This window comes from Papilio machaon, chromosome 5, assembly GCF_912999745.1.
Source record: "Papilio machaon chromosome 5, ilPapMach1.1, whole genome shotgun sequence".
Classification (NCBI taxonomy): Eukaryota; Metazoa; Arthropoda; class Insecta; order Lepidoptera; family Papilionidae; genus Papilio; species Papilio machaon.
This window is the reverse complement of record NC_059990.1, coordinates 3,091,837-3,110,675: the sequence shown is the minus strand read 5'-3', so window position 1 is coordinate 3,110,675 and position 18,839 is coordinate 3,091,837. Positions and strand designations below refer to the sequence as shown.

The following is an 18,839-nucleotide window of genomic DNA, read 5'->3' as shown; positions in this document are numbered from 1 at the left end:
TTAAACGTTTTAACGACTTTCACCATTCCAATCTATAGGTATTTACATAAAAAAGGGGTTTTGTTGGTTTCATTAGTAATTAAATATTCCTAACACTAAATTACAGCTATAGTATTACTTAAAAAAAAAATTAAGCATGCGTTGACAACTTCTGAGGTTTTGCTTTTGACAGACAGAATTGGCATGAACTGTAATAGGATTTATTTAGATCTATTTCACAAGTTGTAAAATTTAGAATTCTATGTTGTTTACTATTAAATAGTTAAATGGCATCATCACGTATCCAGGTAAAAGGCATAAAGGAATAACCGTATAAAAAAAAATTACATCATCAAAATGTTGATTCTTATTGTTACGACCTTATCTTGTTGATTTATTTTTAAGGCAACTGTGCGCCAGCTATCCAATACATTTAAGAAGAAAAGTAGATTTGACATTGGCATAGCATCGGAATTACCTCCAGCATATAAAAAGTTTTGGCGTGAATGGAAGGTTCTAAAGCCTGCAGCAGTGCACTTCATTCCTCAAGAGAGTAAATGGAAACGTGATGAATTGACTGGTGAAACTCTGCCTGTGCAGAATGTGCCTATACCCTTGAAACATCCTGCTGAGATTCACGAGGGCATTTGGGGAGGAGAAGCTGTGATTAAAGGCTAGTGATTGTTTTCGATTTAAAGTTAGGTTAGCTTTTATTTGAGAGACAAAATGATAATTTAGCAACCAATTCTGGTTTTTGATATATACAATTAATATAAATAATTTGAAATGAAGACTTTTCCTGCAAATCATAAAACATAAGTTATATCAATTTGGTTTTGATTGATATAGGATAGACACACATAGGACATCTATTATCTACATAATATTCATGTCTTAAAATTTTGTTGTATTTAAAGATATTAAGAACCATTGTAATTAATTTTAGGATTTCAAAAGCGCAGTGAGCAAAGGCGTAGAGTGCCACACTATTGGGTGCCAGTACTAAAGAGAACTGTAGTCCGCTCTGAAGTATTGAACACTCATCTTTCTGTTACTGTAACTGACAGAACTATTAATTTAATTAATGACCATTATGGATTTGATCATTATTTGCTAAAGACTCCAGCTTGTGATCTTGTGTCAATGCTGGCACTGAAGCTTAAGAAGCAAATTTTAATAGAGTTAATGAATGGATGCCCAAGATATGCCAACAATCCCCAGAAACAAAAGGAAATATATGATGAATATAAGACCTACTTGTCTTCGGTAAGAAATTATGTATATTGACATCCATCATTTTAATTTATTTATTTGTGATTTTTACAAATTTATTTTTATTTTTACTTTTTGCAGTATACACCTGAAGAGATAGAGTGGTATGGATTAACCTGGTATGAGGCACTATCTAAAGTAGCCAAGCAAAAAGAAGCCCAAAACAAACCTGTTCCTTTAAAAAATATATACCGTAAAAAGTTAGTAGAGAAATTAAAAGCGGCAGAAAGTGAAGATAAAAACGATGCCACTGAAGAAATTTCGTAAGTTATATTGAACTTAAACATAATATACTATTTTGATTTGTTTTATTTTAGGTATGCCAGCAAAGAGGTTTCCTTGATATGAAGCTATTGTGTAGTAAAATCATACAAAATCTTAATGTTGGGTCTAAAACATGTATGTCTGATGAAATTGTTTATTACAATGTTTTTAGTTACATTTCAACTCTCGCACCTCCATGTGGCAGATTTTCTCATCGCAATTACATCATTTACTTAGGGATCGTACATTAATCATGTAAGGCTCGAAAGGAAGGAGGGTTTTTTTTTGTGACTGAGTAGTTACTGTTTGCCTTGAAGAGCCATTTTCAGTAGTGATGCAACGGAAGTGTCTTACCGGAACCAGAAACGGAAACAGATGTCAAAAATAAATTTTAGCAGAAACGGAAACGGAAACGGATGCGGAAACAGAAGTGTAAATAATAATAAAAAACATATTTACAAAAATATTTTTTTCGGTAAAAACAGTTTGTATTCGTTTTTAATTTATTAAGGCCTTGGATATCGGTGTCCTTTAGCCTTCAATGTATGTATTTTTACTGCGCTGCGATAAGTTAAAATACGCGTTTTTTTTTAATTTATTTTCAGGAAACAAAATTACACTATTTACAAATTAATGTTCGCCAAACCACTCGTGTTGACAAACGACAAATATATTTCTTTATTAATACATTCACTGCTGACCACTCGGATCCGAGTGGGCAGAGCTATTCAGCGCCTCCCCCACGGATCCGAGCGAGGAGCCCGTTCACTTTGTAGTAGCCAGTAAGCCGCCGGCGTTTGAAGCGAGTCCATGTTGCTTTGTGTGGCCACTCTGGCAATATAGTCAACTAACGAAAAAGAGTATTAGTTTCATTCTCACAGTGTTGTAGTGATTAGTATCACGTTCGTACAGAGGCAAACATACAAATATCTTGTATCACATGAAGCTAAGGCTAAACTTTATGTTATGTATGTATATTTTTTACATATATGTATGTCCTGTATGTGTGTGTGTGTGTGTGTGTGTGTATGTGTTTGTGTGTGTATGTGTTTGTGTATATGTGTGATGATGATCCCTAGCGCTCAAATGCAAAAAATGTGTTTTTTTATTGAAATAATTATAATAACATTATTAATTAATCTATATGTTCAACATTCCCAGATACTAAATAAAAATTCATCATGAAAAGTTTTGGCTCCCAGCTGTTACCTTTTTTATTTTGTAAACAGTGAATGTGTTAAGTATCAAATACACCAAATCTACATTAGAAAAAGATATAATTATTAGGCGTCGTTGGCTCGTGGCACTTGACTTGCAATCTGCAGGGCCTGGGTTCCAATCCCGCCATGTCCCGCAATGTGATTTTCGATTTACATATGTACATTTATCCGACGTTCTTACGGCGAAGGAAAATGTAGTGATGCTGCTTGCATATATCTGAGAAAAAATTCAATGATATGTGTGAAATCAACCCGCTCTGGGCCAGCGTGGTTGACTATGGCCTAGTCACCCCTTATTTGGGGTAGGCTCCGAGCCCCTCAGTGGGGATGCATAGTGAGCTGATGATAATAATGATGATGATATATTACATGGTTATCACTTATTCAAAAGTACATTTAATAACTCGTAAGTATGAAATAGTCACATTGTCAAATTTTATATGGACAACAACTAGACAGTTTACTCCAGCAAGAGAAACTGATTGTTTCAAACAGCAGCAGAAAATATTACGTGCTTAAGTTCGCAAAATAGTACGTAAACAAACAAATGCGACAAGTGCCGAAAGGCCGCGCACGGACTGCGCGTCTCGCGCCGCGCATTTGGATCTCTCAGCCGTCGTAAAGTTCCGTTTTATCTCCGTTATAAAAGTTGCGGAAACAGAAGCAGAAACGGATGTTGAAAAGCATGCGGAACTTCCGCACTTGCGGAAACGGAAACAGACATCCGTTGCATCACTAATTTTCAGTTTCACCTGGCTTGAGGTGGCCGGGCGCATATGGCTCTGAGCCTAAACCTCGTTTAAGAGTAACTAGGCTTGAGGGCTCCCTTAGGAGCCTCGGCTCGGGCTGTTACTTCGTTATTATTACCTGATTGGAGGGAGGAGGGGTTCCTCAGTCACTAAACATCATGAGAACCTTATCCCTACCTCTTTTACCTCTGTTTAGAACATACAAATCACTAATCATGTAGTATTTCAAAATCATTTTTTAATCATTAGTAATTTGATATTAAACTGAGATTATACCACACAATATTATTAAAATCAAATAAATGTTTATTTTCAGGACAACTACATCATGGCTGTCAAAAATGAATCCTTTTGGTAAAAAAGATGAAGCCTAGAATGTTTCGTAGCTATTAGTGTTGTTAGATGTTTTAAATAATATTGTGTTATAGAAAACTGTAATAAAAATCTAGATAGCCGAGTCAAATGGTGTATTTATTTTTATTAACAGTTAGGGATTCTGTCAATAAAGGCAAATAGAAAGACCAGATGTGATTTTTTTTTAACCTTTTAACTTAACCAACTGAATAAGTGCATGCAATGTGTCATTTTGTTTTACTACTCTAGAAATTAGAATTGAAAAATACTTTTTTTTATTTTGAAAAAAACATAGCTTGAAATAAAATAAATAAATGATTTAATAAAAGTATATTGTATCATAGAAATAATAAATGATTTGAAACATTCCAATACAAACTTTTCTTAAATTTACCATCTTATTATACTACTATTGATAGGAAACATTGGTTTACACAGCTAAATTTTTATTTTTAGGAAAAACAACCAAAGGCGTTCATTGAATATACATAATAATTGACATAAAGCTGGTATTATCAGTAAAAAGAAAAAGGTTACAAACATGACCTAGCTATTGTATATGTATATGTATTTTTGCAAGTCATAGGACAATTTTAGTAATAATACTCAAGCAAATAATACTTTAGCTGGCTTCGTGCCTTTTACATATTTATGAAAATCAAATTGTTTTTAAACAATTCTAAAATGAAATACATAATTTTTATACATTGCTCAAGTGTTTAACATTTTTTATTACCTATTTTACTTTCTTAAGTTCATCATTGGTATAAATATTATTAAAAATTATATTATGTTAGTTCAAATGTCATTTTCTATTTAATAAAAACCCTTAACTATCATTAAAATCATCTCGGAATAAAGATATTCTGTCAAACGAAGGAAGAAAAGTTCCACATGAGGCGGCGCGACAACAACCAAACTTTTGAATCGCTGTCATCCGCCATCTTGTTAAAAAAGGCAAAGGTATTTTACCTGTTCAGCCACCAGAAAAAAAATTGATACCGTGAAATTACACTTGCGAAACGAAACGTATTTTTTTTTTAAAGATATTGTGTGGTATGATGAAATGGTGTTTCACGTGATGGTGCACTCAATGGGCGAGTCGTGTGGCATGGTGTCAGCGAGCAGTGTGGCGACGGCACGCGCGAGGTATGTCATGGTGCCATAGCTGCCGCTGGGAGCGCTGTCATAAAAGTGCTGGCAGACTCCCGCAGCGCCTCCGCACACAACAGCACCGCCAGCTCCGTCCGCCTTCGCGCAGCACAACGTCGCATCACCGTTACAGCGCATCTGCTCACACACATAACTCGTTTATACCAAGACTCTGAGTACAACAGTACTCAGAGTGAGCAAGTGATATACTTGAAATAACTAATACAGCCTACAGCAGAACAGAAATTGAGATAATCGGGTAGAAAACACTCATAAAATGTAAAAACAGTGCAAGATGTGAGTCACTTAGTCAATATACCTGATCTTCCAAAAATATCTGATTGGCCTTGTGCACCAAATGTTCGACAGTGATCATCCCGCCCAAGTGGCTGACGGCTTTATATTCGACCACCAACGTCAACACCATCAGAGCCTCCACCACCAGCTGCCGATACTCCGGTTGTGGGATCGAGTTCAGAACTGTTTCCACGGCGAGAGCAAATTTCAACTCTCCTGATGTCATCTCTTGAGTCAAATTCGGCTGCAGAATTCTACCCTGGATGACCAGCCCTTGGCACTGAAATTGATAGAGTGGATATATTTATAGAGTTTGATAAGAAGTTTAAAGTATTTGTCGCTGTTATAAGACATGTAGTGATGAAATACATAAGTGATGTACATTACCCTTTCTAAAACCCCCCAAACGCGGGGGTAGAAGTTCCTAGGTACACGATTCAATGCTCCGTCGAGACGTCGTCGACGCAGCCACTGTCCTTGACGATCCTGTTCCACCATAGGTGCTAAAGAAATAAATAATACTGGAAGTTATATACCATTCCTTGATAACTCAAAATGATTCAAATAAATTAGTTATACAAGGAACAATAGAACTGTATCCCTACAAACACTTAAACCTTAATCATCAATAGCAAAAATGCATTCACATAGTTAGACCGAACTAGTCTCAAACTAGAACCTTTAAGATAACCAATAATTACGATTTGGTTGGTGTTATCCAGTCTATTACTAGATATGTTGGATCAGATATATTTTAATATACACAAATAAATATTGTTTTTTATTAAAACTTACTATCATCAATCCCGCCTTGCAGAGACTGTCCTTCCAATACTATTTGTGACTTCTTTCCGTATCTATTAGATTTGTTACTCACAATAGAGAAATTTCCGCGACCAACTGAAATATAATTAAATAAATAACCTACATTATTAACAGTTTTATATTATAAAAAAGCTACCGAGATATCATTCAAGTGTAGTAAAGATTAGTGACAGGAATGATTTGGGCTTTAAATTACACATTACAAATATGCATTGTGCACTAAAATTGACAATTTATGTTATTTACAAACTGTCTTATTATTCTATCTTACTTCTTACTAATAATACAAATGCGAATTTTTAGATTGATGAATGGATTTTTGTTTGAAGGTATCTCCAGAACGGCACAACGGATCTGGACAAAATTTGGCACAGATGTAGAACATAGTCTGTAAGAACTTATAGGCTACTTGTTACGTTTTTCCTAACTCCACGCAGACGGAGTAGCGGGCGATAGCTAGTTATCTTGGTTTTTTTTTTATGAGTATTGTATTTCATATTTTTCTTTAATTATTTATGAATGGTTTGTTTATAAACTACATACATATATTGGAATGAAAAATGCGATCTTAATATTCGCATGCTTAGAGGAAAAAATGCTGCAAATAAAAAGGGACATGCGCAAGAATTCTACGGACATGTGATGAATTATAAATTAACTTCTATGGACATATGACGTTTGACACAAACATAAGCGAAAGACAAACACGTGGGAATGTAACTCGCCTTTGTCCTTATTGATTTTTTCTTTTATAACAAACAGGGAGTTTGCTGCAAATAAAACACCATTTCTTAGCATTTATAAATAAATATACTATTCCAAACTCGATATGTAAATAATACTTATAGTGTTTGTGTACAATTTTTACATAATATCTGATATATTCTTGCAGTGAGATTTTAGTTCCGATGGTGTGTTTATATAAATTATACAATTACAATTTTATTGGTAATATATAAATTACAGGTAATACAAGTTTAACAAGCAATATTATGTTTATATATAACATAAATATATAGATATAACTTTATGTATATTTCTTTAAACGAGAAACTTTATCTGAATGTGTACTTACCGCTGTTAATAGCAAACTCCTTTCCACTGAGGATGTGGTACAATAGATTCTTCATTTCGAAAGGGGACAGGTTTAGCAAATGCTCGGAAGCTTCCTCGCCATCGCATGACAAGGTCCGTGACAGCTCCGTAGCCATTACCTACAAAATAGCTAACCTTATCGACGGTTTGTACACAATTACGTCCCTAAAACTTCTATCTGTTTACGTAAGTAATAACTTTTAGAAATAAGGCTTATAATACATCAACAATAGACTGATTTCTGGAATTTATTATTGAACACTTAAAAAGAAAAAATCTAGTATTGTGAAATGAAAAATATTCAAGACAGAGATAATGTGAGATCTTATGGTCATGTAAGAGACCTTTTTTTCCAAATAACAAGAAATAACCCTGTCTATAAAGAAAAAAACGGAGATTATAGATATTGTGTTGGTGTTTGGTCAGTGTAAACTTAGTTTGAGACATCACCTGTATGATGAGTCCGACTCGTAGACGCAGCATCTCTAGGAAGAGCTGTGGCTCTGTGCGTATGAACATTGCGAGATACACCAACAGCTCCTGAGTCAACATGGCCGTGCTCTCGTCGTCACCGTACGCCTAAATTACGTTACCAGTTACCAAATTATAAAGAAAAATAAATCCTATCACACCCACATAAGGTTGAATATTAAATGTAGTGAATGGAAGTATAGAATTGTGAAGTTAACTTAAGCAAAGTAAAGATTTGAAAGTATAATACGAGTATATCTGGTTTACCTAACCAAGTGATAGATGTGATATAAAATGCGTAAGATTTAGTTTTAGTGCAATAAACTAGCAATATTTCGTATAATTAATTATAATTTATAAAGTGAAAAACTACAGTGGGCCTATCACGAATATTTGTGACAATCGCCTTCGTATCGGTATCATCAATTATGTCAAAATTAGTATAACATTTTTGGTGTATTTTACACCAGATAGGTGGCGCTGCACAAATTTTGTAAATGGCGATACAATGGCGATTATCAGAATTATTCGTGCTAGGCCTACTATCTGTAGCTAGCTATATTACCTTTTTATTTTCACTGTCATGATTTTCTCTTCGAAATGACTGCATGAAACAAATATAATGATGAATGAAGTGAACTTAAAATGTATAGTGAATTTGATCGTGTAAATGTTTCTGTTAGTGAAGCTTGTTGTGTACAACTACAGCGCCATCTATTTATAATTAGTTAAAATTAGTGCCATCTATCGTTACTAAAATTAAACTTAAATTTTTGTTTATCAAATTTAGTTTGCAAAATTTTAAAATTATTTATTAGATTATTATCCAGTCATCTTACTTCCTACTAATATCATAAATCAAAATTTTTGGATGTATGAATGGATGGAGATTATCATACGTAATATTATTAATTAAAATGTTGAGATGTATGTTTGTTTGATAGAAAGTATCTGTAGAATGGCTCAATAAATCTAGATGAGATTTGGCATATATGTAGAACATTGTAAGAACACACAGACTACTAAACTTTTTTTGAATTCCGGACAAAGTCGGAGGCAACAGTTAACTATTACAGAGAACACATGATCCATTTCAAAGTTTAACATATTAAAGTAATTCCTTACCAAATGTATAAGCTGACGTAATTCATTTTCAGGCAATGGCGCTGTGATGGTATGTTCATTGTTGGGTGGCATGCCGACTGTGATCTGCTTCTGGCGCACCAGCAGGTCAGTGACGGCCTTGGCGAGGTCCTCCACCCGCTTGCCGAGCATACCCGCAGTATGTCGCACGAGGCCCCACAACTTCTGCGTGCAAGCCTTCTCGTATAAAGCCTTCAGGAGTTCCTTCACTGTTACAGGTTTACCGTTTTCTAGCATACCTGTAAGTTAAAGGAAAAATTCTTTCTTCTACTCTATATGAATTAATAAAATTGGAGTGTCTGCATGAATTATTTAATTTTTCGTGAGACATTATCATTAACTAATATAGGAAACTGCTAAAATACTGACGTACATATATTCGGTGTCGGCACCGACTAGTTTCAAGCCCATCGGGGGCATTTCATCAGGGTGAGGCCCGTCGCTCACTGGGCCGCGTCTGCGAAATAATACCAGCCCCACTCACCCTGATGAAGGGCCCCCGATGGGCTTGAAACTAGTCGGTGCCGACACCGGACAAATGTACACCGAGTGTTTTAGCCGTTTCCTATTTGAGTTAGTGTCTGTATGAATATCGAAAAAAAAATCATGATGTATTGTGTTATTGATAACGAAAACTAATTTAAAGAAAATCTGTCTGCTTGTTTGTTCGCAAGGCTGTGTAACCTTAGGAATTGCTGAACCGATTTTGATGGGATTTTAACAGGAAGATAGCTGATGCGGACGGGAATATTATAGGCTACTTTTTTTTAAATACCGCGCAGATGAAGTCGCGAGCGACTGCTAGTACATTAAATAAATTTGAACACTAGTTCCGAAACACTCGACCCGGAATCATATGGATGGACAGAATATCAGCACTTATTTCTGAAAAGTAATAAGCACAATGCTGAGTAAAGGCCTTGTTCATTTAGCATTGCAAACCTAGTAGGAACTTTTTTATACTTGTTAATATGTGCATGTCTGTTGCTTTTTTTATATAATTTTTGTACTTTTCCCTCCTGTATAATGTAAAAAAAAACAAACATGTTGAATGTTTGTTTTTTTTTACATTATTATTGTTTACTTTCTGAATGGATTAATATTTTTATTTTTATTATTATTACCTGTATTAAAGTCTAGGCCCTGTGAATCAACAAGATACTGCAAGATATCGCCTTGTTCATCCAAACTCTCAGTTTCCCTCAACATGGTGATCAACTCATCAGTTTCCTGTTCAGCGTACACAACGTTTTGAGATTCAGATATTGTTCTGTTACGAACTACTGAAGATATATTTTTATTTACTGCACCTGAAATAGAAACATTTTTAAAGAAATTGGTGCATAATTTTTTTGCGAGAGAGTCGTTTGGCTCAGGAATTAAACACTTGACTTGTAACCTCCTGCAGATTTTACTGGGGTTTTAATTTCGCCATGTAATGTGATTTTCAACTTACATATATATATTTATCTGACATTCTAACCATGAAGGAAAACATTTGATGCTGCACATATCTGAGAAGAAATTCAATGATATGTGTGAAGTCAACCCGCACTGGGTCAGCATAGTTAACTATGGCCCAATCATCCCTAACTTAGGGTAGGCTCTGAGCCCCTTAGTAGGGACGTATGATGATGATGATGATGATGATGATAATTTTTTTTAATTACGATTGCCAAAGAAAATTACAAATAATTTACCTTCTTCCTTGGGTGGTGAAGGTGTTTGCTCTTTGGTCACTTCAATGGTAGGAGGCACTACACCCAAACTAGTAGTCGATGTCCCTCTAAAAGGTTTTATGTATGATTAATATTAAATAACAGTTGCCCGCGACTTCGTCCGCGCGGAATTAAAATGAAACTTAATTAGAAGCCTATGTATTCTTCCAGACTATGTTCGACATATATCCATCCATCCAAACATTCTCATTTAAAATATTTGTAAGGGTTCGATTTTAAAAGTAAAAATTATATCATCTTCGTTATATACTTCAGATGACTATATATATATTTGTACATACGTTTTAATACTGCAGAGAGTGGATTATATATGAGTACTTACTTAGTGAAAGCTCTCCTTTTAGCATCCTCGGGCGAAGGACTGCGGCCCAATATCGGGTCAACTTCAAGCCAAGACGGTTTCCGTTCCAGGTGGGGGCCCACATATTCCCCTTCCATGCCTAAGGTTTCCGCTGAAAACATAGAAAATATTTATAAATATAACTACGCAATGTCAAAATAAAATATACGCCATTCGGTTGAAATTTTTAAGCAGCTACGAGGGTCACACAGAAAGTTCTTAGAAAATCAAAAACTGAGCAAACTAGCAAGTTGTTATTTACATTATATATTTTCAGAATATTACTATTAACATTAATACATCGCTGCATTCGATAGAACCACCGAGAAGACCACTTTGTCCAATCGTCCTTAGGGGTCTCTTCGATGGCCTTCTGGAACGCAGCCACTGGTTGTTTGGCGTCCATAAAATTTTTTCCTCGAAGTTTTTCTTTTATTTTCGGGTATAAATAAATGTAGCAAGGTGCGAGGTCGGGGCTAAATGGCGGGTGACCCAGCAATTCCACGTCTGACGACGCCAAATAGTCGATCGTTCGTCCGGCGGTGTGCGAAGAGGCGTTGTCGTGATGAAGGAGGATCCTACTTCCAGGTCGTTTTTCTCGATCTTTTTCCAAGACAAGTGGCAAACATTTGTTAGTATACAACTCTGCAGTAAGTAACTTTTAATCTTCTAAAACAATTGTCGCATAATGACCGGTCCTTCCGAAGATTGAGGCCACCATCTTTTTTCCTACACTTCGACCTTTCTTCAATTTAGTTGGCAACTCCTTGGAAGGAAACACCCCCTGAGCAGATTGTCTCTTGGTTTCCGGATCATAGCAATAAATCCAGCTTTCGTCACCCGTAAGCATGTCGAACACAGCTTTTGAGTCACCTCCGTTAAATATTTGTATCATTTCATGGCACCAATCAACACGACGGAGTTTTTGGGCCTCGGTGAAATAATGGGGTATCGACCGGGCACAAAGCTTCCTAATTTCTAAATGTTTGTGGAAGATTTTTTGCACTTGAGTCATATCGATGCCTAAGCTTGTCCGAATCTGTTGATAGGTTACTCTTGGATCAGTCTCTTTCATACATCGCACAACACTGATGTTAACTTCAGTCGTCGCCGCAGAAGGCTGTCCTTGACGCAGAGCGTGGTTGAGATTGGTGCGACCACATTTAAACTCATTAAACCAGTTATAAACAGTGGCCCGAGAAGGGTCTTCATCGTGAAAGGCCAATCGAAGTCTGTCATAACATTCTTGTTGACTTAAATGACACCGAAAGTCATACAAAATCATGGTACGAAAATTTTCTCGCGTTAAATTCATACTGGCCTGACACCAACAACTTTCAATTTGCCGCCAAATCGTAAAACAAATGACAAACGAATTAAATTAGTACTCAATAATATTAGCAAAGAGTTCTATTTTCAAAATTTAATCTTATTTTTTTAATATATTCTTAAAAAGTAGCTAGTTCTAAAAACTTTCAGTGTGGCCCTCGTATCTTCGCTTCACGTTAGCTTTACTCCTGAATCATTTAGCACCTCTTCCTTAATAATGCAGTGTTGAAAAGTTACATAATATCTATGCTTATATTATAAAGAAGGAAAGATTTATATTTTTATATGTAACGAATAAACTCAAAAATTACTGAATCGATTTCAAATATTCTTTTACCATTAGAAAGCTACATTATAACTGAAAAAAATAAAAAGGCTATATTTATTAGTTTTTTTTTTATTCTGCAAGGACGAATTCGCGGGCGAAAGCTACTTAATTTATGTATTTAAATACATAATTCAATTACAACTTACAATCGACATTAATAGAGCGTGTCTTCTTGATCGCGCCTCTGACGGACATGCGCCGGCGCAGGGCCTTTGTGTTGCGCGCGCCGGCCGGCCGCGACAGGAAACTGATCTTATTACTGAACGACTTCAGCAAGTGTTCCTCTAGGTAACTTTGCACTTGGGGATTTAGTTCTGAAAAAATATAACATTATATATCTAATTTTATATTATACAATATAACTAAGTTTCCTGAAATCCAAATTAGCAAATTCTCGGCCCTTATTAATGCTTTTTATCTGCACAAACAAGTTACTAGAATTAAAATTTAAACATTTAACAATTTAGGGTGCTAGAATCTTTGAAAGATACCCTCCCTTCAGGAAGACAGGATTATATGGGGTTTGACCCACTAAAACCCCCTCGGTGGTAAACCTCGACCGGAATAGAAGAGGGTGCTGGGATCTCTGAGTTACCCGCCGACACCCTCAGCAGAATACCAGCCCACTAGACAAGATAACAATTTATATACGTTACGATAACACAATTTGATGGTTTTACTATCGCTGATCGATTTTGTCTATGAATTTACAATTGAAATATATATGTTTACAGCATAGATGAATGTTTAAAACTTACTATCTGGATATCCATCCTCCTGACTGCCCAAGAAACTCAAATTTGTTATAGCTGAGGTGCTCAAGAATTCACCAAGATTACCCAATGTTACTCTAGTCCCATTAATGTAGCCTGATTTCAATTTTTTCATAGTTGTTATCATTGCCATAGGTATTTTTCCTTGATCTGAAAATTTCTATACTGTTTTAAATTGTATTTTCAAATATAATTCAAAAAGCATTAAAAGCAGGAAACAAATGGTTAGTACAAAATTTTACTTACTCTTTTGTGTTAAGAGTTATTGACTTCAAAGAAAATTAAAAAACAATGTTATGTATCCTATTTTTATTTTTATAAATTATAAAGCATAAGTTTTATTGTACCAGCAACATAGTAGATAAAATTGAATTAATTGTGTTTATGTAATTTTTTCATACAATATTCATATTGTTTTTACAATTTGTGTAATAGCATTATTTTTATTGAAACTTTTGTATTTTTTTTACACAATTTTTTATTTTAAAGTAAAAGCTATTTATTGTTTTTTGGCAGGTTTTTCGGATTGTTTTTATGAATTACCAAAAGTTATAGAATTAAATTTGGAGAGATATTATGATTATTAGTATAGCAAAGTATAGATAATAATAATTGATGGTTATTTTTTTCTAGTTACATATGTTTACCTAACAAATACTGTGTGGCCAGCAACGTGATGGTCGGCCGGCCGAGCATTTGCTTCCAGCTCATACCGAGAAAGGCGACGTTGGCTGTGAACGTGCTGGCGAGTAGCGCCGGGTCACGCGACATGTAGTACTCCTCGTAGTCGAAGTTCTACACATGCGACATCACCGCCATTTTATGACGTAACACAACACACAAAACATAGACAATTATATTTTTTATCTGTAGCCCTTTTGACAGATTAATTCAGAAATCAATAACTGGTTAATTTACTACATATGTTACGATACACATACATTTCTATGACTACTATTAATATTGTTTATTATTTTCGAGGTTTTTAGTATTTCTTGTACATTCCGAAAAAAACATGCCATGTATTATTTATTTTTATATCTACACATTAAACTGGACAGGATAAAATAGCAAGCCATTAAAATAAATGCCATATATACATAATAAAATAGTACCTAAGTGCATTTGATTCAAAGTCAAGACAACAAGCGGTCGCCCGAGAAGGTTTTGCCAAGAAGACTTCAAGAAATTAATTTCCGCTTTGAGAGTATCGACCATCAGCTCATAGTCGGAAGCAATGTAGAAACGCTTCATATCAGAATACTAGCAAATAAAATAAAATTATTAAGTGCTTAAAAGATACAAGCTAATTCATAGCAACATACATGCACAAAGATTTTAATTAGTGCTAGAACAAATGTTCATCATTTTTTTTTTATTTATTAATATAATCAATAACCAGACAAAATAGAGACATATTCGTAAATGAAATAAAAATAATATACCTGAGGAGTAAACGCAAATATACGATCATTCAAAGAATACAATTTGCTAGTACTGAGTATTCCAACATCACGCGACTTTCGTCCAGACAAGCCCAACTTTTTGTTACGTCCTGGAATTTATCATTTATTATGTTAACAACCACAGGTGGGCACAGTTAATCGAAAAGTTAACTTCGTTAATCATTAATTCGTTAATTAAAAAATTAACTTCGTTAATCGTTAAAGCGTTAAATTTTCGAAAATTTAACGCAAGTTAAAGTTAATCGTTAACAGTTAACCATACCAAAATTATACATACTAATTTCACACTTATTGTGGCGACACTTGTTTAAAATAGTAATTTGACTATACATTCTATAATACATTAGTATTAGAGACAAGTATGAATGCATTATAGTATATTTCATTACGAGTGTGGAAAGCCTGTCATTGCAAAGAGTTCCGACAAATGTCTACCCGAGCCGAGGCGCAGCCAAAGGTGAGGGTTGACAGTTTGGAACAAGTTGTAATGACAGTTCTGCACGTGTACTAAACAACTATTTTAATATAGTTGCGAAAAATGAAACAATTTAATAGAATAATAAAAACACAATAAACTCAACTAACTAAAATGTTTGAAAAATGGCGCCAACCGTAAAAGAATACAAACAGAGATTTTTTTTGTTTTCTTCACCCATTCTGGGAAGGCAAAGTGAACTATGCCCAAACGGCCAAGTCTTCAGTAGATTATTTTTATTAATATGAAATGAAAATTAAATTTAATGAGATTAAATAAAATGAAACCTAACCTAATTCATTGAATCAAATCATTAAATCTGATATTGTAACAATTTAGGAGCTTCTTTTTGGAAAAATTTGCATGAATCATAAAAACTTCAATGATATTTTTTTTTGTAAAAACTTCGCGGTTGTTTTTTTTTCTTTTTAATAAACATTATTTTGACGGTTGGGAAAGAGAACGCCCGAGTTTGGAAAAGCTAAAGAAAAAGCACGAGTAAAAAAGTGTTTTAATACAGTTGCTCAAAAAGAAATTGGAGGGTATTGCAGGGAGAAAGAGCGTTCGGAATGTGGGCTATTACATACTCTTGCTTTTATATACTCGTAATGAAATATACTATTTGGAACCTTCTTTTTCTGTTGGTCACGTCTTTCCCGGACGCTGATGCATCACACTTGCACGCGAACTTCACATATATCAATTATCAATTCGTTCGTTCACCAATTCGAGTCGCCGACAGTCGCCCAACATAGCTGAACTTCCAGCGTGGCGTGTCGCGTAATTTAAACAAAATGACAGCACGTCTCCAAGTTTCTAATTTAACGATTAACGGACTTTTATTAACGGAAGTTGAGTTTAACGGAAGTTAACAAAAGCGTTAACACTTTTTGAAGTTAACTTAAAAGTTAATCCGTTAAGCAAAATGTTAACTTCGTTAATTAACGATTAACGGATTAACGAGTTAATGCCCAGCTCTGTTAACAACATATAATGCTAGACGTTTTGTTTTGCTTTAAACAAGAAGAAAATGTACAGTTATCTTTTTACAAAGATATTTTTCAAACATATTGTCATTTAAAGTGGTAAAACTTTATCAAGTGCATACAAACCCAAGTACGTGTACAGATGACTCAAAACTCTAGCGGGCTGAACTTCTATTGGTGCCACTTCATTTATTGTCTGGACATGTAAGTCATATTCTAACAATTTGTCTCTTATCTCATTGTCTTCTGCTAATATAACAATTTGAACAACCACATCCGGCTTTTTCTCTGAACACAATCTTCTGTTCAATGGATCCAGTTCACCAACAGCTAGAAAACCCTGAAATACATATTACACATTCAAAATATTGAGTTGATATTTTAGTAATATTTTTTGGCTTATCATTTAAGCAAATAAACACTTTTTAAAAATATCTCTTTAAAAATTGCACGAATTGGCTGGCCCGGTGAAATACCACAACCACACAGAGAACTGGCGTAAAGTGGAAGCCATTCTGCGTTTCGTCTGATGAGTGTGGTGCCGGAGGCCTAATTTTAGTCCTCTTTCCCTTCACACCCTTTTCTTATTAGGAAAAGATGGGAAGGAGAAGTGGATTTGGCAAAAGAGGGGACGCATAGGAAGGGGAAATATCCTCTTTCTGTGCGTCCTCTTCTCCATTGATTAAAGGTAGGCAACGCATATGCATTTGCGGATGTCTATGGGCTACGGTCACCTCATGATTCAGGTGGACGTTTGCTCGTTTGCCACCTTTTGATATTAAAAAAAATCATTAAATAGTTGTTGTTACACACAGAGTATATGACATGCTCACCTCTTGTAATAATTTTCCAAGAATATACAGTGACTGTGCCCATATAAATGGACATCTACCAAGAGGTATTCTTTCCTGACTTCCAGGATCACACTGTTCAGCATCTGCCTTGTCTACAGGCACAGAATATAGTTCCGGAACAAGTTTCATTCCATCGTCTTTTCTTATCATTATCTTTTCCAACTTTTGCATATATTCAGCCACATTATTTTTATCTCCTTGAAAACAGTAATCAAGTATGAGGTAACAAAAGAATAATGGCCATTCACATTCTATGTTTTCAAACATTCTTAACTCCCATGGCTCATAATAAAGCCTATTTGGATCTTCTCTTGGTGTTTTGTGACCATCTCTTAAAAATCTCTTACAACCATATTTCCCTTGGAGTTTATTAACAATAGTGTCTCTTGTTTTAGATATTAGTTGGGGGTCATCTACTGCAAATGCTGGATAGCTTATAATGGATAGAAGCCCTGAATCTAACTCTTTACTGTTTGACTCTCTTGGCAGCATAGATTGTAACACAGCTTGACATTTCTGAGCCTCATCAGCTAGAACATGTATTACACTTGAGGGACCACCCCGTGCACCGAACAGATCAAGTTCATTCATAGCTTCAAGAGCCGCTTTTGCCATGCCTATAGAGCTGGCATTCAGTTCAGGTAAGCCATGATTAGTTTTATCACCTCGCTCCCAAATACCGTAATCTGGTGTACAGTATGCAGATTCAATGTAAAAAACTAAATTTTGAATAAAAGCAACTTCATCAAGATTGAAAACAATCTGTAAGCCAGATGCAGTCATCTGAGCTAGAATGAGAAGGTATAATGAAATTGCATCAATTTGCAAGTGACCCCACTCATTGTCTTTGACCACTATACGGCCAGTTATTGATGAATACTTGGCATGCAGTGAATCCATTGGATGTTGTGTACTTTTAAATTTTTCAACTTTATCTTTTTGTTGCATCATTGCCATCAGCAGACCTAATAACATAGATACATAAAATAAGAAGTAATAAAAATAAGATGATGTGATTGGATGAAAAAATGGCATTTTTTTAAATAAGTTCTTAAAAAATTTGTTTGTCTTACCTCTCATTAATTTTACACAACTTTGTTCCAATTCATATGTTTTTGCACGATCTTCATCTTGATCGGCAATTTTCTTGAAGGCCATTGATAACCCCCAGACCGCTAATATACAATAAAGGTTGTCCCTGATCCACGCATGATCATTGTGAGGACTCGCAGGAAATAATCCTGTTACTGGCTGCTGGTGATCTAAAATTAACTTGTGCACAAGTCTTTGATAGTAATCCAAACGGACACCTGAATTGCTGCGGGTTCTCATCTTTTTTTATTTATATGCGCAGTTATTGAATATTTATTGAACTATTTAAGTAGCAAACACATTGCAAAACAGTAAATTGTGGCCAAACAAATCTTTTTGTTAGAATATGTCGTTTGAAAGTCGTAGAAAGTCGAGATTGTCATTATGTTCTCATTGTCAGTGTCAATCTCAATCAACTGTCATTTGTTAATAGTCTTTTACACAGAAAAAGATTTTCAATTTTTAAATATTCTTTTAGAAGATGAGCACTTTTTTCAGGTGGGAACAGGTATTAGGGGGGTATAAAATCTATATAACAGTTGGCACAGTTATTTAATGTAAATAAAAATAGAAATTGCTTAAAGATATTTATATTTTTCGAGACGAAATTCAGTAAAAGATCAACGTCAATATCAT

General features: G+C 34.9%; 2 protein-coding genes across 8 annotated transcripts; one reads left to right on the top strand and one right to left on the bottom strand.

Annotated features, from left to right (window-relative positions):
* Positions 1 to 151: 151 nt before the first annotated feature.
* On the top strand, positions 152 to 4,027 carry LOC106721333 (39S ribosomal protein L28, mitochondrial). 2 transcript variants are annotated; one of them, XR_001357502.2, is made up of 6 exons: positions 152 to 287; positions 385 to 652; positions 926 to 1,245; positions 1,333 to 1,451; positions 1,569 to 1,650; positions 3,801 to 3,867. XR_001357502.2 is itself a non-coding variant. In XM_014516257.2 (5 exons), exons 1-5 carry the CDS (start codon positions 267 to 269, stop codon positions 3,856 to 3,858), a joined length of 849 nt encoding a protein of 282 aa, XP_014371743.2. In that variant the 5' UTR covers positions 152 to 266; the 3' UTR covers positions 3,859 to 4,027. The 2 variants fall into 2 exon arrangements, 1 of the variants encoding a protein (XP_014371743.2); XM_014516257.2 differs by lacking the exon at positions 1,569 to 1,650 and having other exon boundaries at positions 1,333 to 1,514; positions 3,801 to 4,027.
* A 586-nt stretch (positions 4,028 to 4,613) lies between these two features.
* On the bottom strand, positions 4,614 to 18,603 carry LOC106721156 (probable phosphorylase b kinase regulatory subunit alpha). 6 transcript variants are annotated; one of them, XM_045677915.1, is made up of 19 exons: positions 18,185 to 18,603; positions 17,091 to 18,076; positions 16,384 to 16,597; positions 14,776 to 14,885; positions 13,978 to 14,125; positions 13,316 to 13,480; positions 12,704 to 12,871; positions 10,883 to 11,012; positions 10,522 to 10,607; positions 9,946 to 10,131; positions 8,804 to 9,060; positions 8,244 to 8,282; positions 7,658 to 7,786; positions 7,188 to 7,326; positions 6,838 to 6,882; positions 6,083 to 6,187; positions 5,675 to 5,790; positions 5,310 to 5,567; positions 4,614 to 5,128 (listed from the first exon to the last, which is right to left on the bottom strand). In XM_045677915.1, the coding sequence occupies exons 1-19, from the start codon at positions 18,441 to 18,443 to the stop codon at positions 4,913 to 4,915; spliced, it is 3,756 nt and encodes a 1,251-aa protein (XP_045533871.1). In that variant the 5' UTR covers positions 18,444 to 18,603; the 3' UTR covers positions 4,614 to 4,912. The 6 variants fall into 6 exon arrangements, with proteins under 6 accessions (XP_045533871.1, XP_045533872.1, XP_045533874.1 ...); XM_045677916.1 differs by lacking the exon at positions 13,978 to 14,125 and adding an exon at positions 14,446 to 14,593 and having other exon boundaries at positions 4,615 to 5,128; XM_045677918.1 differs by lacking the exons at positions 6,838 to 6,882; positions 13,978 to 14,125 and adding an exon at positions 14,446 to 14,593 and having other exon boundaries at positions 4,615 to 5,128.
* Between the last annotated feature and the right edge of the window lie 236 nt (positions 18,604 to 18,839).